At 42.0% G+C, this 13,557-nt stretch overlaps 1 protein-coding gene across 8 annotated transcripts in view; it reads left to right on the plus strand.

Annotated features, from left to right (window-relative positions):
• The window catches only part of CCDC30 (coiled-coil domain containing 30), a 143,939-nt gene that overhangs the window by 68,404 nt on the left and 61,978 nt on the right, over positions 1 to 13,557 (plus strand). For 6 of the 8 annotated variants that reach the window (XM_084874528.1, XM_084874526.1, XM_084874531.1 and 3 more), the window contains 4 exons: positions 1,664 to 1,800; positions 4,641 to 4,755; positions 7,263 to 7,330; positions 7,777 to 11,892. In XM_084874528.1, coding sequence (XP_084730654.1) covers positions 1,664 to 1,800; positions 4,641 to 4,755; positions 7,263 to 7,330; positions 7,777 to 7,861 — 405 coding nt within the window. In that variant the 3' untranslated portion in view covers positions 7,862 to 11,892. The other 2 variants (XM_084874532.1, XM_084874533.1) reach the window with 2 other exon arrangements.

A 13,557-nucleotide genomic window follows, 5' to 3' on the forward strand; every position in this document is an offset into this window, starting at 1 on the left:
CTAATCATAAATGCATTTAAATAATATCAGGGGAGACTACTGTTAGACATTGAAGGGTTCTGGATTAAAGACTAAAATCTGGAATGGTTTGTTTCAAAACATAATATCTCCTTTATAACTCTTTGATGGACAATTTTTTCCTTTTCTTTCTTTCTTTTTTTTAGATGTAATTGACATACAACATTATATTTGTTTCAGGTATATAACATAATGATTCTATATTTGTATATATTACAAAATGGTCCCCACAATAAGTCTAGCTAACATCCATCACCGTAAATCATTATACATTTTTTTGTGATAAGAGCGTTTTAAAATGTACTCTTAGCAACTTCCAAATATAAAATGTAGTATTGTTCACTACAGTCACCATGCCAGACATTACATCTCCATGGCTTTTTTATCTATAACTGGAACTTTGTGGCTTTTGACTCCACCAATTTGTTGTCAGTATCTATGAGTGTGTTTGTTTTTTTATTTAAGATTCCACATATATGGGCAATCTTTTCTGAATGTTCTATATTGGTATATTATTTAAAAGAAAGAAATAAAATCACCCCTCTTAACTCTGTGATTCACCCCTCTGCCAGAGGTCATTCTTCTCCAAGCCCACTTCCTCCACCATTGGCAGGTGAGGAACACACATGAAAAGGAGAAAGTTCTTGTCTGCTACTATTTTGTTGTTAATCCTTACCAAGGATATCTTTCTATTGATTTTTAGAGAGAGTGGAAGGGAGGGGAGAGAGAGAGAGAGAGAGAGAGAGAGAGAGAGAAACATTGATATGTCATCAATGGGTTGCCTCTTGCATGCACCCTTGCCAGGGCTGAGATGGAGTCTGCAACTGAGGTATGTGCCTAATCGGAATTGAACCCAGGACGACGCTCTATCCACTGAGACAAACTGGCACCCTGTCCTTTGCTACTATTGACAGTCACTGGTGAAATGAGAAGGGAATTTCTACACTTTGACCCCTAAAGTCCTCAACAACAGATATTTACTAATATCTACTGAGTCACCATAAGAACGTTAGGGCTTTTTCCACACACAAAAATACTCCTTTTTCATTTTAGCTACTTCATTAGCTATTGTTTCCAAGGGGAATCATTGGTAAGAAAATGAAGCATGGTGCCCAGCTAGAGATCATTCCAGCATCCTCGCTGCCCAGATCCTATTAGTGCCTGGCTGACATGCTTGACTTGCCAACCCAGCTGAGATCCTGATACTGTTTGCCAGATCAGGTGGCTGAATTCCCATCTTCCTCTCTTTGCCTTAAAAAACCCACAACTACAAAGCAAATGGAAATCTATTATGGGGAAATTTTTATTTAAATTCTCAATCTGGAGTTTTAGAGAATTCAGTTGTATTTGTGATTTGATATTAATATAATTAGAATATAGATAAGATTTTACCTTATTAGAAGTTGAGTGCTCAGATAACCCAAAAGAATGAGTAAATACCCAAACAGAATACATGACATAAGTACCCAAAATATATAGAACAATCTAGCTGACAATGTCAGCAAAAAGGTGAAAACAGTCTAGACCGCAAGAGAGGAAAAGTAAATAAGGGAAATTTGCTATCGGAGTTATAACCAGGCTGATGTTCTTAAATTGATCATTTTTCCTCCTGTGGTAATTAGAGGGCTTTTGCTTTTACTCATAGGAGAAGGAATTCCAGGACCAGGTCACTGCCCACAATGATAAGCTGCTCCTAGAAAATAGGAAGCTTCTGGAGCAGCTCATAGAGAAAGAAAAATTGATCCATGACAACCAATGCACGATATCTTCTGCTCAGCACAGGTGGGTGTGGCCCTGCCAGAGTTGCCAGTGAACTCCAAATGAGATGTTTCTCCCTCAACAGAGAGATGCTTCCTGAGACTGTCCTGGGAGCTCATGTCCTATCTCATCACTGTTGCTCTGTTGTCTGCTGTTTTCAGCAGTTCATACAAGGGGCAGGAGTTGTGAAATTACAGAGAAAAATATCATGGAGAAGGTGGGCTGGCCATTCAGGTAGGCTCTTTCATGATGGGATTGCCTCCTTGAGGACCCACTATGCTCATTCTGGCCTATCACTTTGTGTGTGTGGACACTCATTTTTGTCATTTGATACCTATGGAATCAAGGTGGGCCAACAGAGAAACGGGCTCACACTAGTAATTTAAATTCATGAAACTCACAGGCAACCAATGTATTAATTTGTGAGGAGAATATTCTCAGCAGATAAGAATGCACATGTCAGCTAGCTCAACCATCCTCTCCTCTCTATAGGAAACGTTAGTTACTATCAAAAGTTTCCTCAGAGCACAGAATTAGAGCAAAAAGAGTGGGTTGATCTTAACAGACAGTATCACTAATAATACCTATAATGATTAACACTTTTTTGAGCATTTGCTATATGCTAGGCACTGTTCTAAGCTACCTCTAAATATATTTATTTTTTTGTTTTCATTCCAATCCCAGGAGGGAGACATTATTATAACCTATTTTATGGGTGAGAAGCTGAGGTCCAGATTGGTTAGGGAACTCACGCAGTTTAGTCAGTGTCAGGGCAGCCTGATACCAGGCCTCACGGCACTGCAGCCTGAAGAGAAATCTGCCAAGCAAACTAGAACTTTCCACTGATATGGATGCATGCTGCTCCAGGCAGGCATGGAGAATCTCTGATTATCTTTTACTATCTATTTACCCCCTTTTATATATTCCACATAATTTATTGCCATTACTTCTGACTGTCTCAACACAATTGACTCTTTAAAATGCAACTCAGCTCCCTGAAATTCCTCTTGCTGTGTCTCCCCATTAATACTGTCTTGCCCTCCTGAAGACACACTTGGTCACCAGGACTTGACTTATATTTCCTCAGAGTAAGCTTCTCTATGGGAGGGAGTTTTCCTCATTTTACCGATGAGAAAACTGAGGCTCAATTTAGTAATTTGCCATGGTCACACAGCTAGTAAGTGAAAAAACTCAAACATAAACCTCTGATTAAAACTATTGCACTCTCATGTGTCCCATATAAACTGCATCCCTGCAGAGTGGGGCTGGCAAAGCAGTGAAGTCCTTGGGCTTTACAACTTTGAAAATTCTGGATTGGCAACCCAGCTCTATGACTTCTAGTTTTATCTTCTTACACAAATTACTGTCCCCTCTCTGAGCTTCACTTTCATCACCTGTAAAATGGGCTTTATAACAATATCTTGTGAAGTTGTTATGAGAATTATATGAGCTAATTAGAGGCCTGGTACACAAATTCATGCACCAGTGGGGTCCCGCGGTCTGGTGTGTGGGATCGGGCTGAAACTGGCTTTCCAACATCCCCTGGGAAGTCCCAGATTGTGAGAGGGTACAGGCCAGGTTGAGGGACTCCACTAGTGCACAATCAGGGTCTAGGAGGGACGTGGGAGGGCTCCAGGGAGAGTCCAGGTGATCTCTCTCAGTGCCAATCAGCTGGACCCCAGCAGCAAGCTAACCTATTGGTCAGTGCAAATCATAGCAAGCAGCTGAACTGCCTTAGCATATCATTAGTATTCTAGAGACCCAGTGAATGAAAATTCATGCACTTGGGGGGGGCGGGGGAGGTTGTCCCTCAGCCCGGCCTGCACCCTCTCACAATCTGGGATCCCTTGGGTAGGGTCTCTAGACCTGGCCTGAGATCAGGGCCTATCGGGGCTTTCTTTCCCTGGGCTGCGGGCCGCTGGCCCCACCCCTGCAGCTGCCACTGCTTGCCATCTGTGCAGAACTGCCCCCGCCTCCCCTACCACCAGTGGCCTCCCTCTGCAGGTGACAGGCTGGGGTGCAATGGCTTGGCTAGCCTGGGGCTCCCTCTTTCTTTGCTGGGGGGCAGGGCCAGCTCTGCAAGGGGCTGTCTGCCTACCGGATCTCCCCTAACCACTCGCCTACCTACCTAATTACCCCTAACTGCTGGTCTGCCTACCTGATCACCCATTTTACCCCTCTGCTGCCTGGCTGATTGCCCCTTACTGCTTGCTTAGGGGCAGAGCCAGCACTGACTTCCAGTTGGTCAGCTTCTGGTTGTACTGGTCATTACAACCCAGAGTTTTTATATATTAGGATAACACTTTGATTGGTTGAATGATTCCATAGTGTAATGGTTAGCACTCTGGACTCTGGTTGGTTGAATGGATGACTGGCTGACCAGACGCTTAGCATATTAGGCTTTTATTATATAGGATACATGAAGTGCTTTCTGTGTGGATAGGTTCCAGTGCCTAAGTGCATGGTAAATACTCAGCAAATGCTTGCTGCTACTGCTGCTGCTGCTAATGTATGGGATGACTGCATGAAATCAAACCAGATGCAGGCTGTGTAGTTACTGTATTTGAAGTGATGCAGAGTCTCTTCTTTCAGTTCCACTGCTAAATGGGATCATATCCTTCCTGATGTGACTCAAGGGCTAGAAATATGACTTTCATTCTCTTGCACATAGTATGTCTCTGCTCTCAGTAGGTATTGAATGACTATGTACAGGCCAGAAGCTTATTAATTTTCACTTGGTATGCCAAAGTTGGTTCTAAAATCTGGCCAGTGGGCTAAGACCCAGAGTTAGTGGGAAGTGGAATATAGTTTTTAATGATAATGTAGAAAATTTTAGTCATGCCTCTGATTTATCTCATTCTTAGAGTACTTTTCTTGGATAAAGAAAATAAGCAATTACAGGAAAACAGTCTCCAGCTCACGGAGCAGGTTGGCCTCTTAGAACGCATTATAAGAAGCATCCAGATTTGCAGAGGAGAGGTAAGATATGAGTTCCCTGGTAGGTGTTTAATATGAAGTTTAAAGTTCCTGGCCCATTGTTAAGGTTGTTCTGTTCTCTCTTCCCTTCATCTCCTTTATATAGCTGTCACCTGAACTTGGCTTCATGGTCGACTGTGGCTCATTGCCTGCATACCAGGGCAGCAGCCCCTGAGTCTGTCCTTGGCCAGCTTTGCTCTTCTTTGGGTCAGCTTTTACCAAACACTCTCCTTCTGTGTGGTCCCAGGGCAATTTGTGTATGCCTCATAACTTCTTCCTTCACACACTCTATTGTCATTGCCCTTTTACTTCTTCTCCATCTCATCAACTCAGCGATGAGATCCTGGATCAAAGATTGTATCTTATATGTAATTGTATCTATGCACAGGTGCTCCATAAATATTTGAGAATGAATTAATGTTAAATGTCTTCACACGTATGCCTCATTCTCAACAACCCTGCTTGCCATGTATAGCTCCAGTCCAATCTGAGAGATGAGCAATTCTGAGGTTCAGAGAGGTAAAGTGAAGCTAGTCTGAAATGGCAAGAAGTCAAACCTAAGGAAAACATCTGAGTCAGAAAAAAGCAATTATGGCCAAAACCGGTTTGGCTCAGTGGTAGAGCATCGTCTGCGGACTGAAAAGTCCCGGGTTCGATTCCTGTCAAGGGCATGTACCTTGGTTGCGGGCACATCCCCAGTAGGGGGTGTGCAAGAGGCAGCTGGTCGATGTTTCTCTCTCATCAACGTTTCTAGCTCTCTATCTCTCTCCCTTCCTGTCTGTAAAATATCAATAAAATATATTTTTTTTAAAAAACGAAAAGAAAAAAGCAATTATGTTACAAAAATCCAAGCAGACAGGTAGTATAGGTTCAGACAAGGTCCAGTGTCTGGTTGGTGAGCAAGTCAGCAAGAGGAATTTCAGTGAGCTAAGATTCATTTTAATTCCAGGACAGAGCTTCTTGCTTTCTTCCCTGGCTTGTATCATAGGTTATATGTTTCTTCCTAGGGTACTTATAATATTATCCCTAATCATGAAAACTTTAAGATCTATTCTCTTAACAACTTTCAAATATACAGTATTGTTAACTATAGTCATCATGTTGGACATTGCATCCCAGAATTTATCTTGGAGCTTTTGACCATCTTTACCTAATTCTCCGACCCCTACCTCTAGCAACCACAGATCTTATCTCTGTTGCTATGAGTTTGTTCATGAGATTTCAAATACAAGTGAGGTCGTATGGTATTTGTTTTTCTCTGACTTATTCCACTTAGCATAATGTTCTTAAAGTCTACCCATGTTATCACAAATGTCAGGATTTCCTTCTTTTTTATGGCTGGATAGTATTCCATATTGTGTGTGTTTGTATGTACGCTTAACAATTTCTTTATTCGTTCATCCATAATGGATACTTGGTGGTTTCCATGTCTTGGCTATTGTAAATAATGCTGCACTTAACATGGAGTGCAGATATGTCTTCAGGGTAGTGATTTTGTTTCCATTGGATAAATACCCAGAGTAGAATTGCTGGATCATATAGTGTTTTGTTTTTTTTGGGGGGGGGGGTTGTTTTGGTTTTTTTTAAAATATATTTTATTGATTTTGTACAGAGAGGAAGGGAGAGAAATAGAGTTAGAAACATCGATGAGAGAGAGTCATCGATCAGCTGCCTCTTGCACACCCCCTACTGGGGATATGCCCGCAACCAAGGTACATGCCCTTAACCGGAATCGAACCCGGTACCTTTCAGTCCCCAAGCCGACGCTCTATCCATTGAGCCAAACCGGTTTCGGCTGGATCATATAGTTTTATTTTTAATTTTTAAATATATTTTTATTGGTTTCAGAGAGGAAAGGAGAGGGAGGGAGAAATAGAAACATCGGTATGGGAGAATCATTGATAGGCTGCCTCCTGCACACACCACACTGGGGATCAAGCCCATAACATGGGCAGTGCCCTTGATCAGAATCAAACTCAGGACGCTTCATTCTGAAGACTGGTGCTCTATTCACTGAGCCAAACAAGCTAGGGCTATTTTTATTTTTTGAGGACTCTCCATACCTTTTTCCATAGTAGCTACTCCAATTTATATTCCTATAAATAGTGCACGAGGGTTCTTTTTTCTCCACATCCTCATCAGCACTTACCACCTCTTATCTAACAGGTGTGAGGTTAGGGGATTATATTTTTAACAACAACAACAAAACAAAAAAACAAAAAAAATAAATAAAAAATAAAATAAATAAATAAATATATATATATATATATATATATATATATAATTAAAGCATAATATGCTAATTAGACCAGAAGTCTTTCCTGATGACCTTCCAGACAAAGCTGGGGCTGCAGCCACGGGATTGAGGCAGCCACCAAAGCTGCGATGGCCTACTCTTGCATGAATTTTGTGCATCAGGCCTTCAGTATATATATAAAGCATAGTTCTAGGATCATAGTGCCAATGGTTTATCATTGCAAGTTTTAAGTTAATGCTTTCTTGCCTTTTAGGAAACAATACTGACTGGCAGCTCTGAATATGACCCATTGAATAAAATCTTGCCCCTACCAAACTCCAGGTTAGTAAAGTCAAGACAGTCATCTGTATGATTGAGAGTCATGATTGACTAACCAGTTGTGAGTTGCTGGCTTGAGAAAGCATAGCATTTAGGGGTAACTTCCTCTCTGTATAGTATTTAAACCTTCCAGTTTCTTCTCCCCTCACCACTGCCTCACCCCCACACCTAACAGAATTTTGACTCACGGTAGAAGATAATCCATAAAGGTAATTTTATTTGGCTGTCTTTGTGTTTGACAATTGTCAAAACTGAAATCCTATTGAAGCCTTATCCCATTACCCAAAAATGCTAGCAAGAGACCCCATGCACCTAAGTTTCTCACATGTGGCCTTTCTTAGTTTTTCTATAACAGGTTTGGTAGAGTCCGTTGAAAGTCTTTAAGAAACTAAAGAACACAAGTCAGAAGAAGCAGTGGCAAACCCCTCGAGTCTCTTTCCTGTTCACAGAATTCTGAAGCTGGATACATATATACACTGTGGCTTCTCTGAAAAAAGATACATCTCCGAACAAGTCCAAAAGTCAGAACTATAAAATTACTGATGTCTAAACTAGACTAGTCAAAGCTGCTCACTTAAAACTTGGACGTGAAGGTGGAACATGAGATGGAGAAATTGTAATAGATTTCCTGCTGGACATCAACCAGGAGTCTTCAAAATTGCTGATAAGTTCATTAAACCAGTTCTAAATATGGATTTTTCAAGTTTGTTTGATATTTATAAATATAGTGACTTAAATTGGTGGTTTAATTAGGTTTCTGTTCAACAGAACACATACATGGCTAATTCAGCATTCTTTCCTATTTTTATGGGTATTTTCTTTTTTCTTTTTTTTATTATTATTTTTAAATATATTTTTATTGATTTTTTTACAGAGAGGAAGGGAGAGAGATAGAGTGCTAGAAACATCGATGAGAGAGAAACACCGACCAGCTGCCTCTTGCACACCCCCTACCAGGGATGTGCCCGAAACCAATGTACATGCCCCTGACCAGAATCGAACCTGGGACCTTTCAGTCCGCAGACTGATGCTCTACCACTGAGCCAAACCAGTTTCGGCGGTATTTTCTTTTTTTAAATTAAAAGCAATGCAATAATATGAAAGAAAGTATTTTAAAAAGAAGAAAAAAACTTTTATAATCCCACATTCCTTTAAAAAAAATTTTTATTTTATTTTATTGATTTCAGCAAGGAAGGAAGAGGGAGAGAGAAACAGAAACATCAATTGTGAGAGAATCATTGACTGGCTGCCTCCTGCATGTCCCCCACTCGGGGTCGAGCCCACAACCCAGGCATGTGCCCCTGACTAGAATCGAACCTGGGACCCTTCAGTCCACAGGCCGAGGCTCCATCCACTGAGCCAAACCGGCCAAGGCAATAATCCCACATTCTTAACACTGTATTTTCATTTTGGAGTTATTCCCTTCTGGTTCTTATTCAAATTCATATATTTTAATGGTTATTATATTTTCATAGTCTTATTTTTAATTTGATATACCATAAAACATTCTCCTATATTTAAACACTTTACAATTATTCTTTCAATAGCCAGGATATTCTATCATGTTCATGGTCTATAAATTTTCTTGTTATTTGACATCCAAGTTGTTTCTACTTTTTCACTACATTCACTGTATTTAAAAATTATGCTGCAGAGAAAGTCTTTGTGAAGTTAGTTCCTTTCTTCTCTTAAGTTAATCCAGAATATAAATTCACAAGGTTAGCATAATTGGGTTAAAGGATATAAATTTTATATAGTTTTGGTACAACACGTCTCATTGCTCTTAAAAAAACGATTGTGTCAATATACTGTTTCTACAGTCAATCTCTTTTAAGTCTCAGTTTTATTTATTAATTTTTAATTAATTTCAGAGAGGAAGGGAAAGGGAGAGACGGACAGAAACATCAATGATGAGAGAGAATCATTGATCAGCTGTCTCCTCTATTACGCCCCACAACTGGGGACCAAGCCCACAACCCAAGCATGGGCTCTGAGCGGGAATCGAACCAGTGATCTCCTGGTTCCAAGGTTAACGCTCAACCTCTGAGCCACACTGTTAGGTTAGCTTCAGTTTCTTGATGCATAAAATAGAACAATAGTAGTTCCTATCCCATAGGGTTGTGAGGACCAAATGAAATGAAGTGTGGATTTTGCCCTAATTGCTTAATAAGTGCTAGAGATCGTCATTTATTTTTACTTGCAGTTTGTGTGTACCAGTTTTTCTACAGTCTCATCAACATTAGATATTATCAATTAAAATTTTTATTCTAAAATACTTGGTATAACCCAGCCAATGTGGCTCAGGTTGAGCATTGACCTATGAACTAGGAGGTAGGTCATGGTTTGATTCCCGGTCAGGTTGTGGGCTCGAATCCATGTGTGGGGTGTGGAGGAGGCAGCCGATCAATAATTCTCTCTCATCATTGATGTGTATGTTTGTTTTTTTTCTCTCTCCCTCTCCCTTCCTCTCTGAAATCAATAAAAATACAGTAAAGTACTTGTTATAAAACTATCCTGAAGGGCAATTTCTGCTTCTTCTTCCCCTTTCCCTCCTCCTCCATCTTCAATCGGAGATGGAGGAGGAGAGGGGGAAATGCAGAAATAAAAGAGACCCCCGTAAGTTGAGACATACTGAATTTTTATGTGTGACTCCTGCCTCCTCAGACCACCAACAAAAAAGGATGATCAAAGGATATAGGAAATAATAGGTATGATACTGAATGCATGCTCTGACTCCAAATCTTGCCCACATTCACCTTCTTTCACTCAATCATTGAATCCATTTATTGAATTCCTACTTTTTCACTATTTAAAGATTGTGCTGCTGTGAAAGTCTACTCTTCAATAGTAGACACTAGGCACACCTGTGAAGACAGATAAGGAGAGTCTCTGCTTTCATAGTTAATATGCTATTATGTTGGAAGGTATGCTTGTGTGGCAGGGGCTGAGGTGGAGAAACTGACCATATAATTTTGGATGGTAAGTGACATGAAGAAAATAAATCACTGATGTATTTGTATAAGTGACTGAAGACTACTTTACATCTGATGCAACGTTCCCATCTAAGTGACCTCTGAGTGAAATGTAAACTACAAGGCGCACTCTCTGCCCCCATTAGGATCCAGAAAAGTATTAAAGACAGTTAACAGCGAGCACCAGGTCCTTAAGAGAGTTCAATAGTTCCCCCAATCTGAGAAGGATACATTCCAAAACCCCCAGTGTATGCCTGAAACCATGAATGGTACTGAATTCTGTATATATTATGTTTTCCTATGATAGATAATTGATAAACTAGGCACAGTACGAGATTAACAATAATAGGTCAATTATAATAATCTATATATATAAAACCCTAGTATGCAAAAAGACCAAATGGCCAGACAGCCGAACAACCAGTCACTATGACGTGCACTGAGCACCAGAGGGTGTGCGCAGAACATGGCAGGCATCAGCAGCAGGCAGCAGAGCATGGACCATGGCAGGTGTGGCCGTGATGGGATGGTGGAGCAGGTGAGTAGGGGCGCCAGACCAAGGCAGGGTGCCGGTCACTGTCATTGCGGCGAGGCTCTGATGGTTACTGAAAATTCTTTGCTTCCGCATGCTGTGGTCCTGCCTGGTGTTCACACCTACTGCTGGTACCAGAGTCACCGCTTGCACCAGCTGCTGGTGAAAAGGCTAAAAAGGGCTAATTCCAAGGTAACCCTGATATTTGGGGGATAGTGATCTGAATCGAAGCCAGCAAGCTCAGTGTACATTCCTGATAACCTATAATTAAGTCCCTCTCTCCTTCCCAGGTACTGGTATTGCAGAACCTGTTACTGTGAACAATGCACTGCCCCGAGGAAGAGTTGTTAACACTGGCGCCAGGCCAGACCATCAGATATGGCCTGGAAACCCCCAACACCTGGGGCTTTCTTGCAAGGCCCGAGAAAAGGACTGGAAGAATAATCCATGTTTGTGGGACAAAGACCACAGGGAGGGAGATATAAAGGAAAGCCCCAGGCGTGTTCCTTCACTCAGATTTGGAAGGCTGTTCCCTGAGTCCGCCGGCATATTAACCAGTGTCCCTCCTTTTCTTTGAAGCATCCTTCGTTTTCTTTGGTCTTCGGCAACACTGGTGCCCAGCATAGATCTTGATCACTGGGTGCCATCAGCGGGTTCAAGTGGTGGCTGCCAGCCCCAATTACCCCTGAGGGCTTCTCCAACTTTCCCTGCTACTGAGGGGCAATCTGGGCAGCAGCTGCCACTCGCACCAGCCCCACTCGCACCTGCTGCTGGTGCCGACCCCAATCACTCCACGCATGGGAGCATCGGTGGTGGGAGCAGGAGGCCACGGCGGGAGTGGCCAGGCAGGGGTGCGGAGGTCTGAGACCCACCCCTGTGCCCCTGCAGACTCGTAGCTCACAGATCTTTTCAAGGTGCATGAATTCATGCACTGGGCCCTAATATCCTATATTATAAAAGCCTAATATGCTAAGTGGCTGGTCAGCTGATTGGCCGTTCAGCCAATCAAAGTGTAATATGCTTACACAATCTACAATAGCTAGGATTTGGAAACAGCCTAGGTGCCCGTCAGCAGATGATTGGATCAAAAAACTATGGTATATTGCCAGGACCGGTTTGGCTCAATGGATAGAGCGTTGGCTTGGGGACTGAAGGGTCCCGGGTTCCATTCCGGTCAAGGGCATGTACCTTGGTTGCGGGCACATCCCCAGTAGGGGGTGTGCAAGAGGCAGCTGATCGATGACTCTCATCAATGTTTCTAACTCTCTATCTCTCTTCCTTCCTCTCTGTACAAAATCAATAAAATACATTAAAACAAACAAACAAACAAACAAACAAACAAACAAAAAACTATGGTATATCTACAAAATGGAATACTATGCTGCCATAAAAAAAGGAATTATCATTTGCAGCAACCTGGATGGAATTGGAGAACATCATGCTGAGTGAAATAAGCCAGTCAATGAAAGAGAAACACCACATGACCTCACTCATTTATGGATAGTAAAGAACATTATAAACTGATGAATCAAAAGATAGATATAGAGACAGTAAAGCAACAAGCAGACTGTCAAATTACAGCGGGGAGGGTAGGGAGATCTGGGGGAGATAAGAGATCAACTGAAGGACTTGTATACATGCATATAAGTACAACCAATGGACACAAAACTCTGGGGAAGGAGGGTATGTATGAGAGGGGGGAGGTGCAATGGTAAGATATGTACACAGATAATAATTAATTTAAAAAAATAAGGAGAAAAAAAAAAACCCAAAGTGTAATATGCTAATGATATGCTAAGGCTACTCAATTGCTCACTATGATTGGCACTGACCACCAGGGGGCAGACAGTTGACCAGTTGACCAGTCACTATGATGTACATTGACCACCAGGAGGCAGACACTCCAACCAGTAGGTTAGCTTGCTGCTGGGGTTTGGCCAATTGGGACTGTGAGACGGCCCGACATGCCCTGGAGTCCTTCCTTAGTCCCTTCCCAGTTGGCCAACCTCCTGTGTCCCTCCCTGGCCCTGATCATGCACTGGTGGGGGCCCTCAGCCTGGCCTGTGCCCTCTCACAATCCAGCACCCCTTGAGGGAATGTTGGAGAGCCACTTTTGGCCCAATCCCACAGGCCAGGCCAGGGGACCCCACTGATGCATGAATTCGTGCACCAAGCGTCTAGTACTGTAATAAAAGTTATGTAAATGTGATCTTAAAATATCTTTTACAGCCGAGACCGGTTTGGCTCAATGGATAGAGCGTCGGCTTGGGGACTGAAGGGACCCGGGTTCGATTCCGGTCAAGGGCATGTACCTTGGTTGCGGGCATATCCCCAGTACGGGGTGTGCAAGAGGCAGCTGATCAATGACTCTCTCTCATCGATGTTTCTAGCTTTCTATCTCTCTCCCTTCCTCTCTGTACAAAATCAATAAAATATATTTTAAAAAATATATATCTTTTACAGTACTCACCCTTCTTGTGGTGATGTGAGATGATACAATGTGAAGTAGGGTGAATGGCATATGCCTTGTGATAAAGCTTGAACACAAACACTGGGATTCCCTGACAGTTGATCTGATACCCAAGACACCTACTAAATGACTAACAGGCTGGTAACATATACAGGGTGAATACACTGCACAAAGTGATGATTCACATCCAAGCATACAATTTAAAATTTATGAAGCCCTGGCGGATTTTGCTCACTGTTTAGAGCATCTGCCTGCG

The sequence above is a fragment of the Pipistrellus hanaki genome (genome assembly GCF_964339955.1).
Source record: "Pipistrellus hanaki genome assembly, chromosome: 2".
Classification (NCBI taxonomy): domain Eukaryota; kingdom Metazoa; phylum Chordata; class Mammalia; order Chiroptera; family Vespertilionidae; genus Pipistrellus; species Pipistrellus hanaki.